Raw genomic sequence first — 19,351 nt, 5'->3', positions numbered from 1 at the left:
GTGCACACATCCTTTCTATATGCATATTATTCCTTATTCCAGCAATACAATTCAACTTTACTTCACCAATTTATATTTTGATTTGTGCACTCTTGTTCTCTTGACGAAACTCAAGCTGTTTTGATTGCTAAAATTATGCATAGTGCTCAAATGTTAGTTTGTTTTTTGAACAATAGAAGCAACAGTCATTCTGACATTCTACCTCTTGAAGATATAAAGATGTTCAGTACATAACAGATTTCATGAAACCTGATTAGAATAGTCAATTTTTTGGCAACGCCCCTTTCCCCACTTTTTTTTATAAGCAATAAGCATGGATTTTGATAGCAAGCCTGCTAAATTACGCAGTGTGACATTGTGCCCTGGTAAACACTCAGATGTCCTGTAATTTTTCTTGGTTGCTGACAATACATATTCTGTACGCTACCTATACTGATGTCACAGCAACAAACAAATGAATGATATGTCACTATGCAACGAGATGATGATGATAATAATGATGATGAAATGGGATAATTATATATAGCATGCATGATCATTAGTGGTGATGATTTAGTTTTCTATAAGCTTTTTGCATGTAGCAAAAAAGTTTTAAATTATGTTCAGTAACTAATACAAATGATAATATGCACACAACAGTCTTGGGTGATAAAAGTGATGATTTTCCATTGCACAGGATGTGCAGGAACACACCATTGCCTGCAAACTGCTTGAAATGCTCCAGGATGACCTCCTCAAGCTTTGCAAGCTTTGGATGACCCACAACATGTGCTGCTTGGCCTTCAGTTTCGGAAAATGTGTGCTGCAAGAAAGTGAAAAAAAAAAAAAAAACATGTCAGAAGTAGTTAGAGAGAAGGATAATAAGGAAGGCAAGGAGGTTAAGTAGAAAAAGATCTGGGCGGCTTGTACGAAAATTTAATAACGAAAATAATAACGAATTTAAGAATACGTTCTTGTGCAGACTAGGCGTTGTCTATGAAACATTTAAGAATGCGTCCTTAAATTTATTATTTTTGTTGTTAAATGTTCGTGCAAGCCACCCCTATTTTGCTACACTACGCCAATGGAGGAAGAAATACAAAAAAAAAAAAAGGATGGCCTGTCTGTCTGCTTACGGCTGCAGGTGGATAGTATGATAAATTGGGGGAATATCATATGCAGTCGATAAGCTTTTGTGCATAGTCAGAAAGATTCATGCAGATCAAGACCCTACTTGAAAAGTTGTTAAAAAGATTTCGCCAGCTCATAGTAACCACAAGACAGGAGAATAACATAACCTCATATAGTGAGGTCGCAGCAGCAGCAGTTGGGTGGAGGGTGTCATTGGCTGATGCTTCAGGGACTCCCAGGCGCTGTTCCAGGTGTTTGTAGAGCTCTTCGAAATCTCCGTTGTGCATCAGTTCGTAGCGGACACGTGGCTGGCTTTTCTCGCCGTCCACTATGCCTGCACGTGACAGAAAACACCTTGCATTGCATTCACAGTGAACAAATGTTTCAAGAAAATAAGAAATCAGCAGAAAATGAAAAAAAGCTCCGTTTCACTCTCTGCCATCCCTTATTTCCCATAACCATTCATGAGCTGTGAATGCCATCTCAATGAAGCAATATTAACTCACCCACGCTACCCCACTTGTACGTGATAGTACTGAGCTCAGCATTTATCCAGTCTTGAGATTTCCTTACGCTGGTTCCATATTTTTGGCTGTAACTGGTCACACTGAGACACCTCCTGTACTGACACCACGCATACAGTTATCTTTTTCCTGTGACCATTCTTCGCTGGAAACGGTCCCTTTTTCATTCATGTAGTGTAACTTTCTCAAATCTTGCCATAGATTTTATAGCGAAATAATCTCGTCCAATCATACTGTGTGCATGACACAATTAATGGTGTACATTCTGGAATGTAAGCAAGCACCAGCAATCGAGCACAAGTTTCGGCCAATAAGGAGCTAAATTCACGACTCACAGTTTTGTTACAGTGTGGTTCTTCAACTTCCCCACAACGCGACAGTATCAAAGAAGAGTGCTCACCCTTGAGGAAGTAGAAGAATGGCTGCATGCCGTGCGCCAGCAGAAGCTCAAACGCGTGGTACAAGCTGATGAGCAAGGAGAAGTAACCCTGCAGCTGTCCCACCTCGCGGGAGCTCAGCTGGCTGGGTGGGTTCTGCTGGAAGCTCTCCTTGAGCAGGAGCATGCGATACTTCCCCAGGGACTCGGGGTTCACTCGCGGGATGGCATTGCTCCTGTCCAGCCGGTCGAGGTACGTGCGGATCACCTGCAGTAATCGTCAGCTGAAGTAATCTGTCTGTCTGCTTACGGCTTTCTGAAGTCAACTACAAAAATTGAAGTCAATTACAGTCCGGCTTGTACAACGCTGGCAATGCAGGAAAGGCTAGAGAGACTTTTCTCACTTCTCGTACTAGCAACCAAATTATAGTGCGCCACATTTGAAAGGAAGATATAGGCATGTGTCACATAATCCGATGCGACATTAAGTCTCGTGCCTCTATGTTGCAAAATATGACTTTTGTTGCATGAAAGGTGCCGCAGATTTGAACCTATTTACCACCAAGTGAACAGAGTAATGTGTTTCCGAGATCAGCGGCGACAATGCAGTGCTTATGCTCATGATCAAAAACACGGTGCATCACAAACTGGAAACACAAAGGTACACAAATAATGCGTAGCCTGACATTTCATAGGCTGCAGTTGCAGTATTGTATGATGTACTCATTCCGTAAAAAGCTTCACCAATAAAGAGCAACTGCAGTGCAAGACACAAGGATTGGGACACCTGTGACTGCACTCTTTGCGTATCGCATTTGCACGTAACACAACCACGAATATAACGCCAGGGGGACGTTCGGTTTCTCAGAAAAAGAAAACAGTATATATTATGATTATAAGGAGAAGTGATGCTGCAAGGAAACAAGAAACAACACATAAAAGTGGGCGCTTTATTCCTTGTTAGTGTGAGCTGCTGTCGCAATATACAGTGAACAGATGTGTGCGTGCACAATGTACTCGCTGTCGCTGCTGACATCCTTGTCGCTGCAGGCGTCTTTGTCAATGTTTGGAAGAACAGTGTTGTCCTCCATGCCACTAAAGTTATTAGACAGCATCTAAAGTGGGGAAAGCTTTGATAGTGTGTGCGCGAATATGGCTCCGCATGCTGTACTGATTGTGGTGGTGCCTGGTGGTTTAGCTCACTGCAGTTTGAAGTGGGGGAGGGAGGGGCGGACAAAAAATGATTTTATATGTGTGTCACGAACCAAAATGTGACATGAGGCATGTTCCAAGGCTGGAAATTAAAAAAAAAAACAGATAACTTCCATTATATTCCTGCAAATATGGTAGCTTTCATAGCATTTCTTGCTATGTATAAAACGGGATATGGGGTGCTGGCGCAGGCATGCTGGTAAAGTATCCTTGAATATGAGTGCAGTGCAAACAAGATGAGGACATGATAAGAGCAAATGAAAGCAAATAATAGGACATAAGAACATATCAAATAAAGGTTGTTCGTGGAAGTGAACATTATGCCCATTCCATGTGAACTTCTCATGCCCTCCTCTTGCTTGCGCTAAGCTAGCATTCTTCACGAAGCTCCTTTTCATCTGGCATAGTAGCTCCAATGAGCTTGTAATCCACCACGTGCAGTGCTTGTGGAGATTTTGGCTTTAATAATTTGTACTTGAAAGTGTTTCGCAGCTTCAGGGACCGACTTTAAACAGGTCTTTAAGCCTCCCTTATGATGCACGCTTTTAACTACTCAATGTCCTCAGTCTTTGAGGGATTGCTGCCTCTGCTTTGTGCTTGCTTATGAGAGAGAGAGAGAGAGAGCGTAACCTTTTATTTCAAATCAACAAGATTTGAGTCTGGCGTCATTTTAGTGGGTCTGGGCACCCGCCGCGGACGCAGTTCCGAGCATAAGCATGCTTATGAGCATTTCTTTCTTTTTTTTTCACATTTGGCACAGGCCTGAATGAAGTCCTATGAAGTTTATTAAGCTTTTGTTTATTTAGTTAATTAATATTATAAGGATTGCTGGTGACAGAGATGCGTAGGTGGTTTCCTCCTGAGGCCGTCTTTGGCAGCCTTTCGTTCACGTAGTTCAACTACCATAGCCGCATAGTTCACCGAACTCTATTGGTTCTAAAAGTGTTCCTTTTTCTTAAGTTGAACACGCTAGATTGTAAAGGTCTTTTATTTGATTAGTTTGCTGCTTAGTTCCTCACACTATATTTTCTTCTTTTAACGCTTCTCCTTAATCATCATGAGTCGCACACCAGGCTATGCGAACCTCCCCAGCTCTCTCTAAAGAGCCTCTGTTGCAATCAATGACAATTGCAAGCGAGTGGATAATTAAGTCAGAACTATGTGTGCCTGGTTTTTCTTCTTGGGTCTTCCTGTTCTTACTTTCTACACTGAGCTTACCATCTACTTCTCATCCAGCTCGTTTCTTGAGCCCTTCTCTAGACAGGCAAGTTCCTCGCCCCAAGTTAGAACTGACCTTGAACTTCAGACCTTTATTCTTCAAACTTTCTCTTCAAGTCCGCTAAATGCTTACTTTATTATTTTCTTCTACCAACAAGAACACAAGAAAAGAAGTTGAAGGATCAAACAAACATGCTGCGACGCAGTGACAACTTTATCCGTCAGTTTGGCCAAGTGAATTTCTTCAACACTGCCAAAGGAAGGAAGCCAACCATAACAGTGGTGTTTACTGGATTATCCCCACCATTTGCTGTTTGCTCAATGTGTGTGTACGCAAGCATCAGCAAGAAATCGTTGTGGTTTAGACATACAGTGTTCGGTTGTTATCTCATTCCCATTTTTAACCCTTTCAGGATCAATGACGTAAATATACGGTGCCGCGAACAAGTCCAAAATGGTCAATGCTGTATATTTACGGTGCCGTCTGTGCGTTTAAAAAGCGTGCCAATTTCCTAATTTTTTTCTTTCCTGCCATGTGCTGCCACTATGTGGGAATACAGGGAATTATTTTCTCGCGCCTCCCTCTCTCGGTTTTTGTTGCATGGTTTGCTTTAGAGCTAATTCGCTCTGGCGCGTCTATATACTACCGCTCGCGCATTGGCATGCGCGCGGACAGGTGGCGGTTTGGGTTGTTCCGCGAGCGGTTTCGGCTTCTTGCACTCGCAAAACTACTGCCTATCTCGTTACTAATCACTCAAAGGGCGGCTGCCTGTTTCTCGCTCGTTTAGTGCTCATAGGGGTGAGCATAGGAAGGATGCTGCCATGCGTGGATTTCCTCTTCTTTTCTTTGTTTTGGGAGACTCGCGATATCTAATTGCCTCTGGTTGGCGATAAGATGAAGATTAGCGGAAGTTTGTCACACGTTTTGTTTTTTTTGATGGGCACACAACCGCACAGTTTCTTTTAGTGAGCTCACCTACGCAGTTCGATTACGCTATGGACGTAAATATTAGTGTAAGAGCAGGAACATTTGAGACTTGGGAAATATTCTAGTGTTTGCATATTCTAAGCCTTGAACTATAACAATGCATCAAATTTTTCATTCTTATAAGCTTTTTTCCTTTTTTTATTGTTCTTATTCATGAATAAAGAATGCATATAGACCAATGCAAAACATTTGTTTTAAATAGGTGCCTTAGAAGAATTAGAGTCTGCAATAAAAAAAATCTACCCTGGGCGGTCACATATGGTGAAAAAAATCAACCCTGGAAGGGTTAACTCTAGCTGCAAACATGCATGCCTATTTTTCTTCGTTGTTAGCGTTATAAAAAAAAAAAAAGATCTCCTAAGGACGTCGTTATATGCGCAATTGTCACACAAAGGAGAATCCTAATATTGTCAAGATTTTTCTTTTTTTTGCCTTTCTTTCATTTCAAGCCTTCCTCCATGACGGAAAGACAAACTGCACAGGCGGCCACAAGAGCTTACAGGGTTTGTGCAAAAACTGAATTCCTGCGGAGCTTGGGCACATTGCCTTGAATCTACGCAGTGGTTCATCAAACATGCCTTAACAGAGCAGAAATTCACAGTTGTCGCAAAAGCCATGTCGTGCAAACTTTTGCAGCTGACTGCACTCATATTTGCACTCACCTGAAGACCGACTAAACCGACCGACTTCACTCACCCCTAGAAACTTGTTCTTTAGTTCAGTGATTTCTTCGCCCAGGGGCACCACTACTTTTTCGATCGTCCTCTTCTGCGTAAACTCCTGGATGTCAAGGGACCCTTCTGTCCTCAACTCCACGTGGGAGATCATCAGGTTTGCAAGGACACTGCGAACGGCCTGCACAATATGAAAGAAAATTGATTCGCCTTCAAAGAACTGGTGTTAAAGAAAGATCAAAACAGTCTCTAAGCCTAAACATAGAGCAATGCAACTGATAGATTGTTCAGTTGCAATTGAATGCAACTATCCCATTCCTGCACTGTTACCACAAAATTCCGCGTAAAACACAAGTTCTTGTTCCATGTTGGCATGTTAAATTATATTTTGATATCACATCGAGGTGCCAAATTTGTTTAATGTCTAAGTGTTTCTTGGTTTTATATGATAAAAATTTATTTGTTTATTCAAGTTTCCTTACAGGTTCCGTCAGGAACATTGAGTAAGGGGGGCGATTGAATCGAATACAAGTTTAACGCAAGCAACGCAGATCAAACAATACAATGTGGTTACATAGCACAAATAAATAAAAGAAAGTTTAACATGACACAAGTACACTATAGTTACAAAAAGGTTATTGTTTGCAAAGGCACGATAACGCAAGAATGTAAGATACACAAGGGGAGACAGCCTATTCAATGGGCAGGTAATAAGCGCACGACAACAACTGGTATGCTAAAAAAAAAAAAAAAAAAAAAAAGGCGACAATACACTCCCACGTAATCACAACGAAACATAGTTACAGTATTTAAGATGTATAAAGTTGATACACTTGGTTGTGGACCGATGCGTGACCGGTTACTGAAACGATTTCGTTGGGAAGATCATTCCATAATGTTATTGCTCTGGGCAGTGTCGATGAGTTGAATGCTTGCATGTGACCGTAGATGTGTTTGAAAGAGCGATGGTTGTTTAATCGATTGGACATGTGCATGGGGGATTCTAGGGGTAAAGGTGAAAGATAAGCACAGTTTATATACTTGTGTAGCAAACAAACGATAGCGACAGAACGATGGGTGTCTAAGGATTCGAGAGTTTTATCAGTTTTTATTTGAGTTATGCTGAGATGACGGCTGTATTTTTGAGAGATGAAACGAGCAGCACGGTTTTGTATCGCTTCTATCATGGAAATTAGATATTTTTTCATTAATACATGAATTTTTAGTGGTATCACACGAGCAGATATTTTCCAAGTATACTTTGCAGTCACAAAATTACTCTTCACAGTAAATATGTATTTGAATTCATATTATATGTGGGATTTCGCATGCCCTGGGTCGTTGTCCCCCCTGTACCTGGAAAACACGATTTATTAGAAGAGGAGCTGGACACTCAGAGCCCAAGCACAAAGCCAAGTGTAATACAGTCTTCCATGTTTTGTGAACGTTTATACGTACAATTCAAGCAGGTTTTATTGGTTCATCATTCACATTAAAGTTAACAGACAACTCATTGCTCTCAACAAAAGCAGTACGCATGACTTCCGTTTAACAAAGTTTCTCTGTTCTGACGGGCTGCAACATAATAATAATAATAATAATAATAATAATAATAATAATAATAATAATAATTTACAAATGCATATAAACTTGCTGGTGAACAAATAAAACAAGTACTATGCTTTTCATAAGGACCATGGACACATGCACAAAAAGGTGTTATCTAAGGCCACTGTAAAAGTAACTGCTGGGCTAATTATACAAATGCTTAGGGAAAGATACAGGACAACACAGGCGAAGATAAGAATAGACAGGCATGGACTGGCACAAACTTCATACTATTTTATATCTGCCAGAAGCCGTCAATTCAAGCAAGTTACCACAAATGGTAACCTGCACTGCAACATCCAGAGATAAGCAATGATTCTACTTTCAGAGAGCCTGATAGAGGTGCATTATATTACCCCCGAGGACAACAATAGCATGGGCAAGCTTTCAGTTTTTTTTTTTTTTATAGTAGTGAGGAGCAGTTCTCGCAGAGCTTGCTGCAGGGACAAGATCATATTTCATAGGTGTTCCTTTTTTTTTTCTTCTCTTCATAGTGGCTGTGTCCTGTCTCATTGTGCCTGTTTAGTAAGTTGCTTTTAAATTGATGGCTTCTGAAAGAAAAAGAAATTAGTTGGAAGTTTGCATCATCCAAGTCTTTTGCTTCTTGTCTTCATTTGTCGTGAACTGTGTCCTTCCATAGGCCACTATAAGCTCGCCATAATTTGCATGGGCAAGTTTTACCAATGTATCAGCAGATCAGGAAGTTCATGGATCATTTTGGGGTCGTTGATGTCTCAGTGTATTACATGAAATGGGTATCCTCCAGAACGGCATCCCTCAGACAGCCTCTAGATTTTGCAGTTATGTCAAATTAGCGACAGTTACATTAGGCTAGAATAATCATGAACATGCATACTGCGTTTACTTGTGTGCCTTTTTTTTTTTTAATCGTGGGAGGTTCACTTTCAGAATGGAGTGGTCACAGCCATGCCTGATGACAAAAAGGCCAACTGCAAGAAAATTTCAGGTTGCGTAAAAAACCTAGTTTCAGATAGCATAGACACTATAACATCCTCCCAGCAAAATTTTATGTTTGAAATACGTGTGGATGCATCACAAAAGGCTCACAAAATGTAGACTTTTTGATACCAAAACTGCAGGGAAAAAATAAAAATGTTGCCATTGCTTCACACCAGAAGTGGCATTTGATTCAAAACGCGTGGCTCCTCAGCGTGACCTACAAGATTATGCGGCACCCGCAGCGGGCCAAGAAATTTCAGAGGTGACCGTGCTGGAACTTACGTCATGCCCGCTAACAACTGGGTGCACATGTCGTCTGCTTAGGTGCTATTTAAAGCCCAATTGCAACTAAACTTCACTTTGGCTAAATTTGCTGTAAATGAGCAGTATAATACCACCAAAGCAATCCTGGCAAAGCCGCAGGGCTGGTAATTACATAGCTTCCATGTTAGCAGACTTTAAATGGTACCGAAACAGATGACAAGTTTGCTTGGTGATTGTCGTTAGGAGATAAGTCCCAGCACGCTACTTCAGGAAATTTTCAGTGCGCTGGGAGCACCGACTTATCTCTGAGGTCATGCCAAAGAGCCGTGCATTCTAGGTCAAGCACTTCTGCTTGTTTTTCAAATGTCAAATATTGCACATGGAGGGTCCTCCATATCTATACTATATTAAACTAGGTCTTTTATGCAGCCCAAAGTTCTGTTGCAGTTGGCCTTTAAAGGCTGCTAATAAAAACATTAGACAATTACCAGTCCTGCCGCTTTGCCAATTTTGCTTTAATAATGCACACTACTCATTTATAACCAATTCGACTGAAGTGACATTACACTACGGTTGGCCTTTGAAGCTGAAGGGCTATTTAACTTTGCCTTCACAAAGAGAGGCACTGTACAGGTATGACCATATTTATATAGCATCACATGTTCAGCTGCAGTCCTGAAAATTGTTTCGGTCATTTACGAATTGCACCTGTTGACATACAGTTTATGCTAACAAGCAAGCTATTTTGTCATGACTCACCTTAACATCTGTTCCTGGCGTGGCACTCAGGGCAAGAATCCTGAACTGGTTGTTGTACTTAACAATCTCCTGCACAACCTGCAAGAACATCAAATGTAAATTCTGCTGGCACGAAAAACACTCTCTCACTTCTGATTCTCTGGACACCTACAAGACCCAACAGAAGTGGGACAATAGAGTTTTAGGATTGGGGGCGCAAGGCACTGGGCCCCCAAGCCGCGTTGCGTCGGTTGCTCTTGGGTTTAGATGAGCAGCAGAGTTTGAGGATTGGGTCGAATGCAGGCAGCGTTGAGTTGAGCGCTCGGGACGCCGCAGTGTGGAAAATAGAAAGGTGCTTGAAACAAAATAAAAGAAGGAACCTCTTTTCTTACAAGTGAAAACGAACAGAATGCATTTTTGAGCAAAAAGAGCTAACAAACGTAATCACTGTGTTAGTACTGGTTAGTATTACGAATTAAGTGTGCGATTCTAAGCCAAGCAAAGCCAATCGAAGCGAAGTGCTCTTAGTTGGTGTTTTCTTGTGTCGCGCTGCGAAAAAACTGTGAGTTCACCCGCGTGAAATGGCGAAAATCAGTTGAAGTAAATAAAGTTTGCTCTGCGACCATCAGCTGTACGTCATCACAGTCACCCACAAGGGCGGCCCAAGACGGCTTGGGGGCTCACGCTAGTTTTCGATTTTTGGGTCTTGGGTTAACGCTAAAGCAAGAACCCAAGACTGGCTTGGGTTCTGCGCATGCGCACTTGTGGCGCGCAATTTTCTTGGGTCCCCAAGCCGCTTGGGCCCCCAATTCTAAAACTCTCTAATGCCTTGTGCCCTGCAATACGTATATGAGGCTAGAATACTCTGTGGTCAGAATACAACCCTTGCATCATTCCTGAAGCTTCTCTGTGCTTAAAAACAAACCAAGCTAAACAAAATTCTGGCAGGGCCCATTTTACGATGAACATTGACATTAGTGCGATTAGCGTTGAAGCAATGTAGCAACAAACCATAGTGGCAATGCTAAAATGCGTCATGCATGAGGCAGTATGCAGCCAAGCTCCTCTCACTGAGCTGCCCACTGGAGATGCTGTGGAAGATCACGTGTGGTGCGCGTCTGAAAATATATTCCGACAAGATTGTCTTAACATATATGGCACGAGCTTCATTTCGCCCAGCATTGGACAACTTTTAAAGGAGTGTTTTAGTCATTGAAGAGTGGCACACACCTAGTTCCCTCAGCACAGCAACCCGATGCTATATCTGCCAGACCATGGACTACCCAGTGACCAAGTTGGCGGGAAAACGGTTAGAGACATAGATAGATGGGTAGACAGACACCAAAAAGTGCTAATTACATTAAATGAGTGAGACAGGTCACAGAAAGAAACACATTGATAGAGTCCTGTGGTTAGCACTGTTACGCTTATTTGTCTCAAAGGTGTGCCAATAAGCCCAAGCTTGGCAACTTCATTCCTTTTTAATGCCCTATTGATGATTCAGTTGTAAAGTGGCACCACACAAGTTCATGTGGGAATACTCATATCTGCACTGGTGTGCAATGCAGAAGCGAGTGTCTTGATTTATGGTAATTTGATTTATCTGTACCTTCTATACAGTGCTGTATTCTTCAGGCCTCTGTAGTGAAGACCTATAAATGCCTTTTCCCGTACCATCGCAGCATTGAGCCTGCTGTCCCAAGATACTTCCAGTAATGTACCTTATCAGTCTGCTAAGCCAAGAAAAAAAGTGAGTTGTCAATTTTTTTTGCATCATACCTCAAGGCTAGAGATCTAAGGGCCAGGAAAGAACCCAAAAAGATTGGAGGGAAAATGTTTTCTTTTCATGTTGCATTAAGATTTCCACATCCAGTAATACTTGCCATTCTGTGCTGTGCAGCATAAAATTCTAGAAGTGACAATGACGAGAAAAAGGCAGCAAAGTTTTCAAGTGACTTCATTATATGCTTTCAGTTTCGTTTTGAAAATGCAGCGTAGCTTTCAAATGTAGCGGAACACGAGACGCCATGAAGCATGTAGAACTGCCAACATGGTGGCAAGGCCTTTGCACTAATCAGCCACAGACACCTATGCCTTCTAGGCTGCTGAAGATACCTCCGCCAACTGCCAGTTGTGAACGAAGTGGATCTTTGTCTGTAAATGTTCATAACAAGCTTCACAAAAGACTCAGAAGTGAGCTTCTTCAAAAACTCATCTATGTACAATCAAATTTGAATGCGGAAGCAGCAGCAACCAATTCTAATGAGTGTGTCCAGCGAGAGTGAATCGGACACTGAGTGGGACCTTTTTCTGTTATCAGAATAGCAATATTTAATTAAATTACATGTATTTGAGGATAACTATTCTTTATTGCCAGGATAATAAATATAAGCTATTTTTAACCGAGCTAAACTTTAGTTAGAACTTCAAAAATTTCCTGAAATGAAGAAGGAAAATGAAATGGTTTATTTTTCTCCCGCTCAATATAGCTAGAAATTTTGCATCCCTATGATATGATAGGCATAATTTTTCATGCAACTTACAACAAAATTGATTTGTAAAATTATTTCCTGCAGTGTAAAAGTGTATAAACCTGTGGGTTTCAGTTCTGGCACAATACTGCTGATTGCCATTGTCTTTCTTCCCCCAAAATTAAATGCGCTATTTCAATGGCCAAGAGTGGAAGCCATCCAGGGCCTGTGTTTGTATACAGTGAAAGGGTCTATAGATATCAATGCTCCAAATAACTTACAATGAGGGTCGTAGAGGCTGTTCGTGGTGGCCTTGAGAACTTGCAACGTCAATGTGAATTAATAAAACCTAAATGCACTAAGGCATTTAAATGTCGGGAATGAAGCAAACCCTGCTGAATGGTGAACATGTAGTGTAGGAGTTGGAGCGCACTGGTAAATGGCTTGTGAAGCAACACACAGAATTAAGGAAACTCATCAGGCTGTTACCTGGCAGTAGGAGTAGCTGCCCAGTGCTTTGTGGGCTTCATCAATCACCAGACACTTCACATCCTGCGGTCTCAGGGCGTTGCGCAGTAGGTCATTCATCATCACTTGTGGCGTTAGGAAGAAGACTCGCCTTTCCCGCCACCCTTGGGCTCTCTGACCAGCAGGTACCGTTCCTGAAAGAAAGGGCATCTATTATATTTTAATTATTCTCAGAATGGAACACGAAGGTGGCGCTTGGATTTCCCGATGTCGTACTGGCGCCCCGCCATGTTTTGCTTAGATAAACTGAATGACAGCTTCGGGGACCATTGTTTACGACAGCGTCTAAAAAACAAAGGTGTCAATTAACGTGCATTCGCGATTTGCAGCAAATGTTTCGTCTCTCGAAACCCAAACATGGTCAGTGCTACTGAAACAACCAACCTGTCATCTCCAGAGTATCTTCCAGCGGTATGCCCATTATCTTGTAGCAGGCTTCAATCTGCTGAGCAACGAGCGGCCTCGTCGGTGCCATGAAAACGATCTTGCCAGTGGGGTACCAGCGGTAAAAGTTGTACATGACCACAGCTGCTATGAACGTTTTTCCCAGGCCAGTGGGAAGGATGACCATCGTGTTCTTGAACAAGGCAGACTGCACGATGTTGAACTGATAGCTACGCACAGGATAGTTGGTCGGGTAGATCCATGTCTGGCCGGCAACAGCGTCGAACCCTTCCAACTGTTCGAGCGCCTTCTGCATCGTATAGCACTCATCTCGAACAGCGGACGTCGACGGAAAGTTACCGGAGAGTGTTGCGTCCATCGCTTGGACCAAGAATTCATCATCCTCGTCGCTGAGTTCCACCATGTCGTCCGGAGGCTTGTCCTTCGGTTTCGGAACCTCGGACGCAGTGGAACCTTTCGCGTGCCACGCCTTGAACAACGTCGCCTGCTTCATTCGTCTGTCCGTTGTCGAATGACACCAATGACACTGCGGCCGGCTGCGACGTAAGTTAAGCCGAAATAAAAGCTTTGTTTCCTATCGTTTTTGACAGCCGACCTGCTGTTCCGCGCCACAACTTGCGTTATTGGCTTCGGCAGCGGATTCAGCTTCTATCTGGCTTAACATAGGCGGATCAAAAAAGGAAAAACAAACATTTCTGAAATGTGCGTATTTACAGTAGATTTTAAGCTTAAACGGTGAATAAGGCACCAAGCTTCCGATTCAGTTGCATTTACCTCGCTGGCAATTTCTATTAACGGGTTTGTTCCAACGTTAGGTTTCAATAGACCGGCGTGGGTAGGTCTATCGCTGTCGCTTGTTTACGCGCGTTCGCATGGGAGCCGCTACTCATTGCAGTGAATGAAATTGTAATACGCACGTTAAGACAGAGTTTAGCGTTACGATATTTGGCAAACAGCGTGAGAAAGGGCCGTACTAGTTCCAAGTTTGGGCGAACAGTGCCGACGGCTTCCTGTCCCTCCGTCACGATGACCCAGTCTCGTCGGTGTCGAAGCTTTCCGACAAACCGCCATTGCCGGTCCACGGCGTCCGTTACAGGAGTCGCAACCGGCACACAGGAGACTGTTGCAAAAACGCTACTAGCACAGGGGCACTCAGCCACGTGTGCCAGCAAGAGAAACAACAAGGTTCCAAGGTGATGATGACACTTTTTATTTACTCATGCACAAAACACAAGCGATAGGCTTACACTATCGACTTCTACCATACAGCTTGGTTTTTTTTGTTTTGACGTCAGCCATGTTGAAAACATACATGCTGCTGAGGATGACTCGGAGTGGTTAAAAACTGGGGACGAAGAGTACTGCGAGACTTTGTACACAAAATGAATAGTCCAGACCGGGAATGCTGTCCGCTGCAGCGTCGACAATGGCGGTGTCCTTAGCCGCCGAAACCGTACAGGGTCCGGCCTTGTCGTTTGAGCGCGTAGACAACGTCCATGGCAGTCACAGTTTTTCTCTTCGCGTGCTCCGTGTAGGTGACTGCATCACGAATGACGTTCTCCAGGAACACCTTCAGCACACCTCGCGTCTCCTCGTAGATGAGTCCGGAGATTCGCTTCACGCCACCACGACGGGCTAGACGACGGATAGCAGGCTTCGTGATCCCCTGGATGTTGTCACGAAGAACCTTACGGTGACGCTTCGCACCTCCTTTTCCGAGTCCTTTTCCGCCCTTTCCTCGGCCAGACATGGCGACCGCACAGCAAAAACAAAACGCAAAGATCAATAGAGCGCTCGCTCGCAGTTATGCACCCGGACGTGAGCTTCGCGTCAGCGGCAAAATGCGTCTGTGCCGATCAGCCAAAGGCTCATGTTTATATAACCATGGCGCGGACTCGTGGGAAGCGCTGCCTGTGATTGGTTGAATGAATGGTGGATAGATAAGGAAGGGGAGGGGAAGCGGTTGCCTGCAGAAAGCAGTGATTGTTGCGAAATTTCGTAGTGAAGTTTCGTTTCCTTCCCTTTGCGCAGGGCTGTATCTGGCACCTTCTAGCGCTTTCTGATAGTTTTGTGTGTTCCGAGCTTCAGTATCGGGAAGATAAATAGTGCAAACTGACTGGACACAAGCGGCAACGAAACACACGAGAAGCCATGCATGGCATTTTCTTGCTCTTTAAATCGCGCACTGTTTAATTGTACACTATTACTAATAAGCTACTATCGTTACTGGTGCAGCCGGATGTATTAGTCGATATATATACGTATATATATCTATATATTATAGTAAACGCCGGGAGTTTGCTAGCACCTGCTTGCAAGGGATGCAAGCGTCTCGAGTAGCGTTCTCTACTACGAGTTTCTACTCGGCCGGTACTCCCGATATGACTCCTACTGCAAAAGCAGCATTTCAAGAAATCGTGTGACGTCGATTTGTTTATCCGAAATGTCTATCATAGCCATTTGCCTTCACGAATGTGTTCCAAGTTTTCGGTCTCTCATTTCATTCCTTCCTATTTCGTTATTTCAATACTACTGTTGAACATTTGCCAGAAAAAAAAAACGAAGGTGATTAAGCCTTCGCAAAGTGTCGTGAGTGGGTTTCAGTACGGAACAAAAACAATATGCGATTCCTTCGGTTACCTCTGCAGAAGGAACTCAAGCCAGCAGAATCTTCCTGTGAGCTGTGCAAACAACTGTCAATAAGCCTAAAACATCAGTAACTGTTTCACCGAGCCGCAGCACTTTCCTTCCCTACATTCCTGCTTGAAAATTAGGCTTTTCTCACATCAGCCTTTCTTCTCAGAAAAAAATAAGGTATTGCGCGCTGTGGCGCGAGCAGCATATTATGAGCACGGCGTACGAAATACATGTATACACAGCACTTCGAAATCTCTCATTCTTATGGCGAAGGGTAACGTTTCAAAGGAAACTAAATAAGATGAGCCCAACTGCGCACTTCATGTTCGTGTTTGCATTGCAACTTCGCAGTGCAATCTCACGTCTTGTACTTTGTCAACGGCCAAAAATTAATTTAATGAAACAGTGCAAAGCGGCGCAGTGCAGTGCACGTTAGCGCCAGGAAATACACGAGGAAGTAGGCAGATGAGATGGGAATTTTATTGACGTGAAAGACTGCCACCAGCAGAACACATACAGCGCGATCACAGAGCACGGACAAGTTCACGCACAGTTCTATACACAGGACAACACAAATTTCACCTCGAGTTATTTACAGGAAAAAAAAAAAAAGTGACACCAGCGACTTTTAAAAACAGCCCCGCGTTATGCCTGACGAGAACACGTCTGGTTACTCCATCCAGCTTGAGATACATTTGCTGGCGAGGTGAGCGGAACCGTGCGCTGTGTTTAGGACTTCTTCTCGGTCTTCTTGGGGAGCAGGACGGCTTGAATGTTGGGCAGCACACCACCCTGCGCGATGGTGACGCCCGAGAGCAGCTTGTTGAGCTCCTCGTCGTTCCTGATGGCGAGCTGCAGATGTCGGGGAATGATGCGAGTCTTCTTGTTGTCGCGGGCTGCGTTCCCGGCCAACTCGAGTACTTCGGCGGCCAAGTACTCCAGGACAGCCGCCAGGTAGACCGGAGCACCGGCACCTACGCGCTCGGCGTAGTTTCCCTTGCGTAGCAGACGGTGGATACGACCCACCGGGAACTGCAGCCCGGCCCGGCTAGAGCGGGTCTTGCTCTTTCCCTTGACTTTGCCACCCTTGCCGCGTCCAGACATTGCGAACGGCGAGGTTTTGAGAAAAGCTTTCGAGACACGAACTGCCGCGGCGGGCTTTGACCTGGGTCTTGCGTGGAGGCGAGCGCGCTGGCTCCGATCACCGGCGCGTCAGAAACAAGCAGTTGCGTCAGCGCGTCGACCGTCGCAGACTATAAACAAGATGGCGGCGAAAGGCGTGGTTCGATGAACAGCTGAGACGTGGCTTCTCAACGCCCGTTGGCAGCAAATCGACCCAATGGTAGACTGACAAATTGTTTTCAGCAGTTTGATTCGTTCGTGACGCTCCAATAAGAACTGTGAATTCTGATAGAAAAGAGCATTTTTGCAATGGTAGCAGAGTCGTATTCGCGCATGCGCCTCTAGCGGTTGATATAGAAAGCTTTACAAATTGAAGAAATAAAACTTAAGATATTATTAAAGTACAAAAAATATATATAATAGCATTTTATTATTTCAAAAATTGTAAATTTACTACTTATTAAAGGAGTTATTACTATTTTTTATTATCATTAATCTAATCTTTACATTTTGTTGGTAGAGGGCAGCACCAAATTGTGCGAAATATGTGAACTGCGTTACCATTGCAGTGTGCGCTGCGCGTGAATACCGCAGATACCTTTAAAAAGGGGACCTCGCAAATTTCTCGGCACACAGCGCCTCTTGTTCGAAGTGCTGTACGTATCTGCGACAGTCAAGATGCCACCCCAGCCAAGTGGTAAGGCTATTAAGAAGGCCGGCAAAGCGCAGAAAGCAGTCCGCGCTACTGACAAGAAGAAAAAGAAGCGCAGGAGGAAGGAGAGCTTCAGCATCTACATTTACAAGGTACTCAAGCAGGTGCACCCTGACACCGGCGTCTCCAGCAAGGCGATGTCGATCATGAACAGCTTTGTCAACGACATCTTCGAACGCATCGCCGCCGAAGCGTCTCGACTGGCGCACTACAACAAGCGGTCCACTATCACCAGCCGCGAAGTGCAGACCGCAGTGCGCCTGTTGCTACCTGGAGAACTCGCCAAGCACGCGGTCTCGGAAGGCACGAAGGCCGTCACGAAGTACACATCCTCGAAGTGAAGTTGCGGACTATTTATTTTCTTCATCTCTTCACCGTGCAGCGTGTCGGACCACGCGTTCATCACCAAAGCCCACGGAGTGCTGTGCTAGTTCCACTCTACGTGAACTATTTTTTTTCTTGACGTGCATTCCGCCTTCACAAGCCGCACCTCCAGGGTTCCGTGCATCTCGCATGTCATCTGTCAGTTTTAGCCTCCAGCGTGTGTGAAAAATACTGTCCTGTATTTCTGAGTGTTGTGATGAGTGAATAAAAAAAGATTGGACAGGTTCTGATCTCTCGTGCCTCAATGCGGTGGTCAATTACGAAAGTTTGCGCATGCTTCGTTGCGTATGTTCAGAAACGTTAGGATCCGTGCGGACCTTTACTGCCTTACAATGCTACGTAGCAGGTGCGTCTTCTGCATCGAACTATTCGGTGCTAACGCGTGCGATAGCCGAGGCAGAGCTATGCACAGGTAGCCTTGGCGCTTTACATCCAACGCGGAAAGGAAGTGCAGCGCGAACTTCTACAAGGACACTCCAAGCCTGCAGAGTAAATTGCATGGTAGTGCAGATGGCCCCACCGGTAATATTATTCAAACATAATTCAAAAAACAATTGCTACACTGTAGCTTGCGCCCGAGTATGTCATGCACATTGGCAGCGTTGTAAGCTGCATGTTAAAGCTACATCCGCGCTGAAATTAATGCGCAGGACTTGATTTGACGGCCCAGATCATCTGCATAAGTGCGTTCACTGTCCTCGCTTAGCAGTAACTTGCATTGCTTGCAATATTTGCACTAGTACGCTTATTCGAGACAGGAAGTTGGCGAATCAGATCGGCGCCGCAGACGTCCGAAACATGAGCTTTTTAGACGCTCCGATCACGATAATTTGTGGTATAATCTCTTCTGTCACCGTAAACGTGTAAATTCAAAGAGAAAGAGTGGTAGGACATAAAATCAACTGCGCATTTTCTACCGAATCCTCGTGGCGGCAGAATATTTAAATTACGATGTTACCTTAAGCTTAATCAGAGTCCTTCAATGCTTTAAGGACTCTGGTTTAGTGTTCAGTCACTAATGTAGCTTTCTTTTTTTTTTTTCCATTTTAGGGCCGAAAACAACTCAATGCACATGCTCAAGTTGAACATTGACTTGGGAATGCGCTCTTCCTAAAAAAAAAAAAAAAAATTACTGACACACACACACACACAGCATGTAGAATATATTCGGTCAAAGATTTCTTTTCAAGAACGGTGCAGTTCATTATCGTGTTCTTTTCTTTCTTGATTGTCAAAAATAATCGTTCACGAATGTGCACACCTTGAGTGAAGGGGATAATCTCTGAACACTCGAGTGAGAAAACCACGGGGCTCCGAAAGTGCGAGGAATCTGGTTCACAGGCGAGGTAAGAAAAGAGAACAGCAATAACTTAATGCAATCGATGCTGCTGCCGTGTTCACCATTCATGTGCCCGATGAA

General features: G+C 43.9%; 4 protein-coding genes across 6 annotated transcripts in view; 1 reads left to right on the top strand and 3 right to left on the bottom strand.

Moving 5' to 3' along the window:
- The window catches only part of Fancm (FA complementation group M), a 44,216-nt gene extending 30,041 nt beyond the window's left edge, over nucleotides 1-14,175 (bottom strand). For all 3 annotated transcript variants that reach the window (XR_012829716.1, XM_075700111.1, XM_075700112.1), the window contains exons 1-7: nucleotides 13,056-14,175; nucleotides 12,633-12,805; nucleotides 9,694-9,771; nucleotides 6,125-6,283; nucleotides 2,035-2,278; nucleotides 1,278-1,444; nucleotides 694-802 (exon numbers count right to left, since the gene is read on the bottom strand). Coding sequence is in view for 2 of the 3 variants with exons in the window: in XM_075700111.1 (XP_075556226.1) it covers nucleotides 694-802; nucleotides 1,278-1,444; nucleotides 2,035-2,278; nucleotides 6,125-6,283; nucleotides 9,694-9,771; nucleotides 12,633-12,805; nucleotides 13,056-13,569 (1,444 nt within the window). In the remaining variant the exon portion in view is untranslated. The remainder of the gene's footprint in view (nucleotides 1-693; nucleotides 803-1,277; nucleotides 1,445-2,034; nucleotides 2,279-6,124; nucleotides 6,284-9,693; nucleotides 9,772-12,632; nucleotides 12,806-13,055) is intronic.
- Nucleotides 14,176-14,270: 95 nt separating this feature from the next.
- Nucleotides 14,271-14,938, bottom strand: LOC142588421 (histone H4). Its single transcript, XM_075700122.1, has one exon. It carries the CDS (start codon nucleotides 14,824-14,826, stop codon nucleotides 14,515-14,517), a length of 312 nt encoding a protein of 103 aa, XP_075556237.1. The 5' UTR covers nucleotides 14,827-14,938; the 3' UTR covers nucleotides 14,271-14,514.
- A 1,366-nt stretch (nucleotides 14,939-16,304) lies between these two features.
- Nucleotides 16,305-16,980, bottom strand: LOC142588420 (histone H2A). Its single transcript, XM_075700121.1, has one exon. The coding sequence runs from the start codon at nucleotides 16,815-16,817 to the stop codon at nucleotides 16,443-16,445; it is 375 nt and encodes a 124-aa protein (XP_075556236.1). The 5' UTR covers nucleotides 16,818-16,980; the 3' UTR covers nucleotides 16,305-16,442.
- A 478-nt stretch (nucleotides 16,981-17,458) lies between these two features.
- LOC142588419 (histone H2B) lies at nucleotides 17,459-18,156 on the top strand. Its single transcript, XM_075700120.1, has one exon. The coding sequence runs from the start codon at nucleotides 17,514-17,516 to the stop codon at nucleotides 17,886-17,888; it is 375 nt and encodes a 124-aa protein (XP_075556235.1). The 5' UTR covers nucleotides 17,459-17,513; the 3' UTR covers nucleotides 17,889-18,156.
- The last annotated feature ends 1,195 nt before the right edge of the window (nucleotides 18,157-19,351 follow it).

Source organism: Dermacentor variabilis, chromosome 7 (assembly GCF_050947875.1).
Source record: "Dermacentor variabilis isolate Ectoservices chromosome 7, ASM5094787v1, whole genome shotgun sequence".
Classification (NCBI taxonomy): domain Eukaryota; kingdom Metazoa; phylum Arthropoda; class Arachnida; order Ixodida; family Ixodidae; genus Dermacentor; species Dermacentor variabilis.
This window is presented reverse-complemented; position numbering and strand designations above follow the sequence as displayed.

Bases quoted from the DNA above. Each gene is read 5' to 3' on its own strand.
- LOC142588421 (XM_075700122.1), bottom strand. From the start codon at position 14,826: ATGTCTGGCCGAGGAAAGGGCGGAAAAGGACTCGGAAAAGGAGGTGCG.
- LOC142588420 (XM_075700121.1), bottom strand. From the start codon at position 16,817: ATGTCTGGACGCGGCAAGGGTGGCAAAGTCAAGGGAAAGAGCAAGACC.
- LOC142588419 (XM_075700120.1), top strand. From the start codon at position 17,514: ATGCCACCCCAGCCAAGTGGTAAGGCTATTAAGAAGGCCGGCAAAGCG.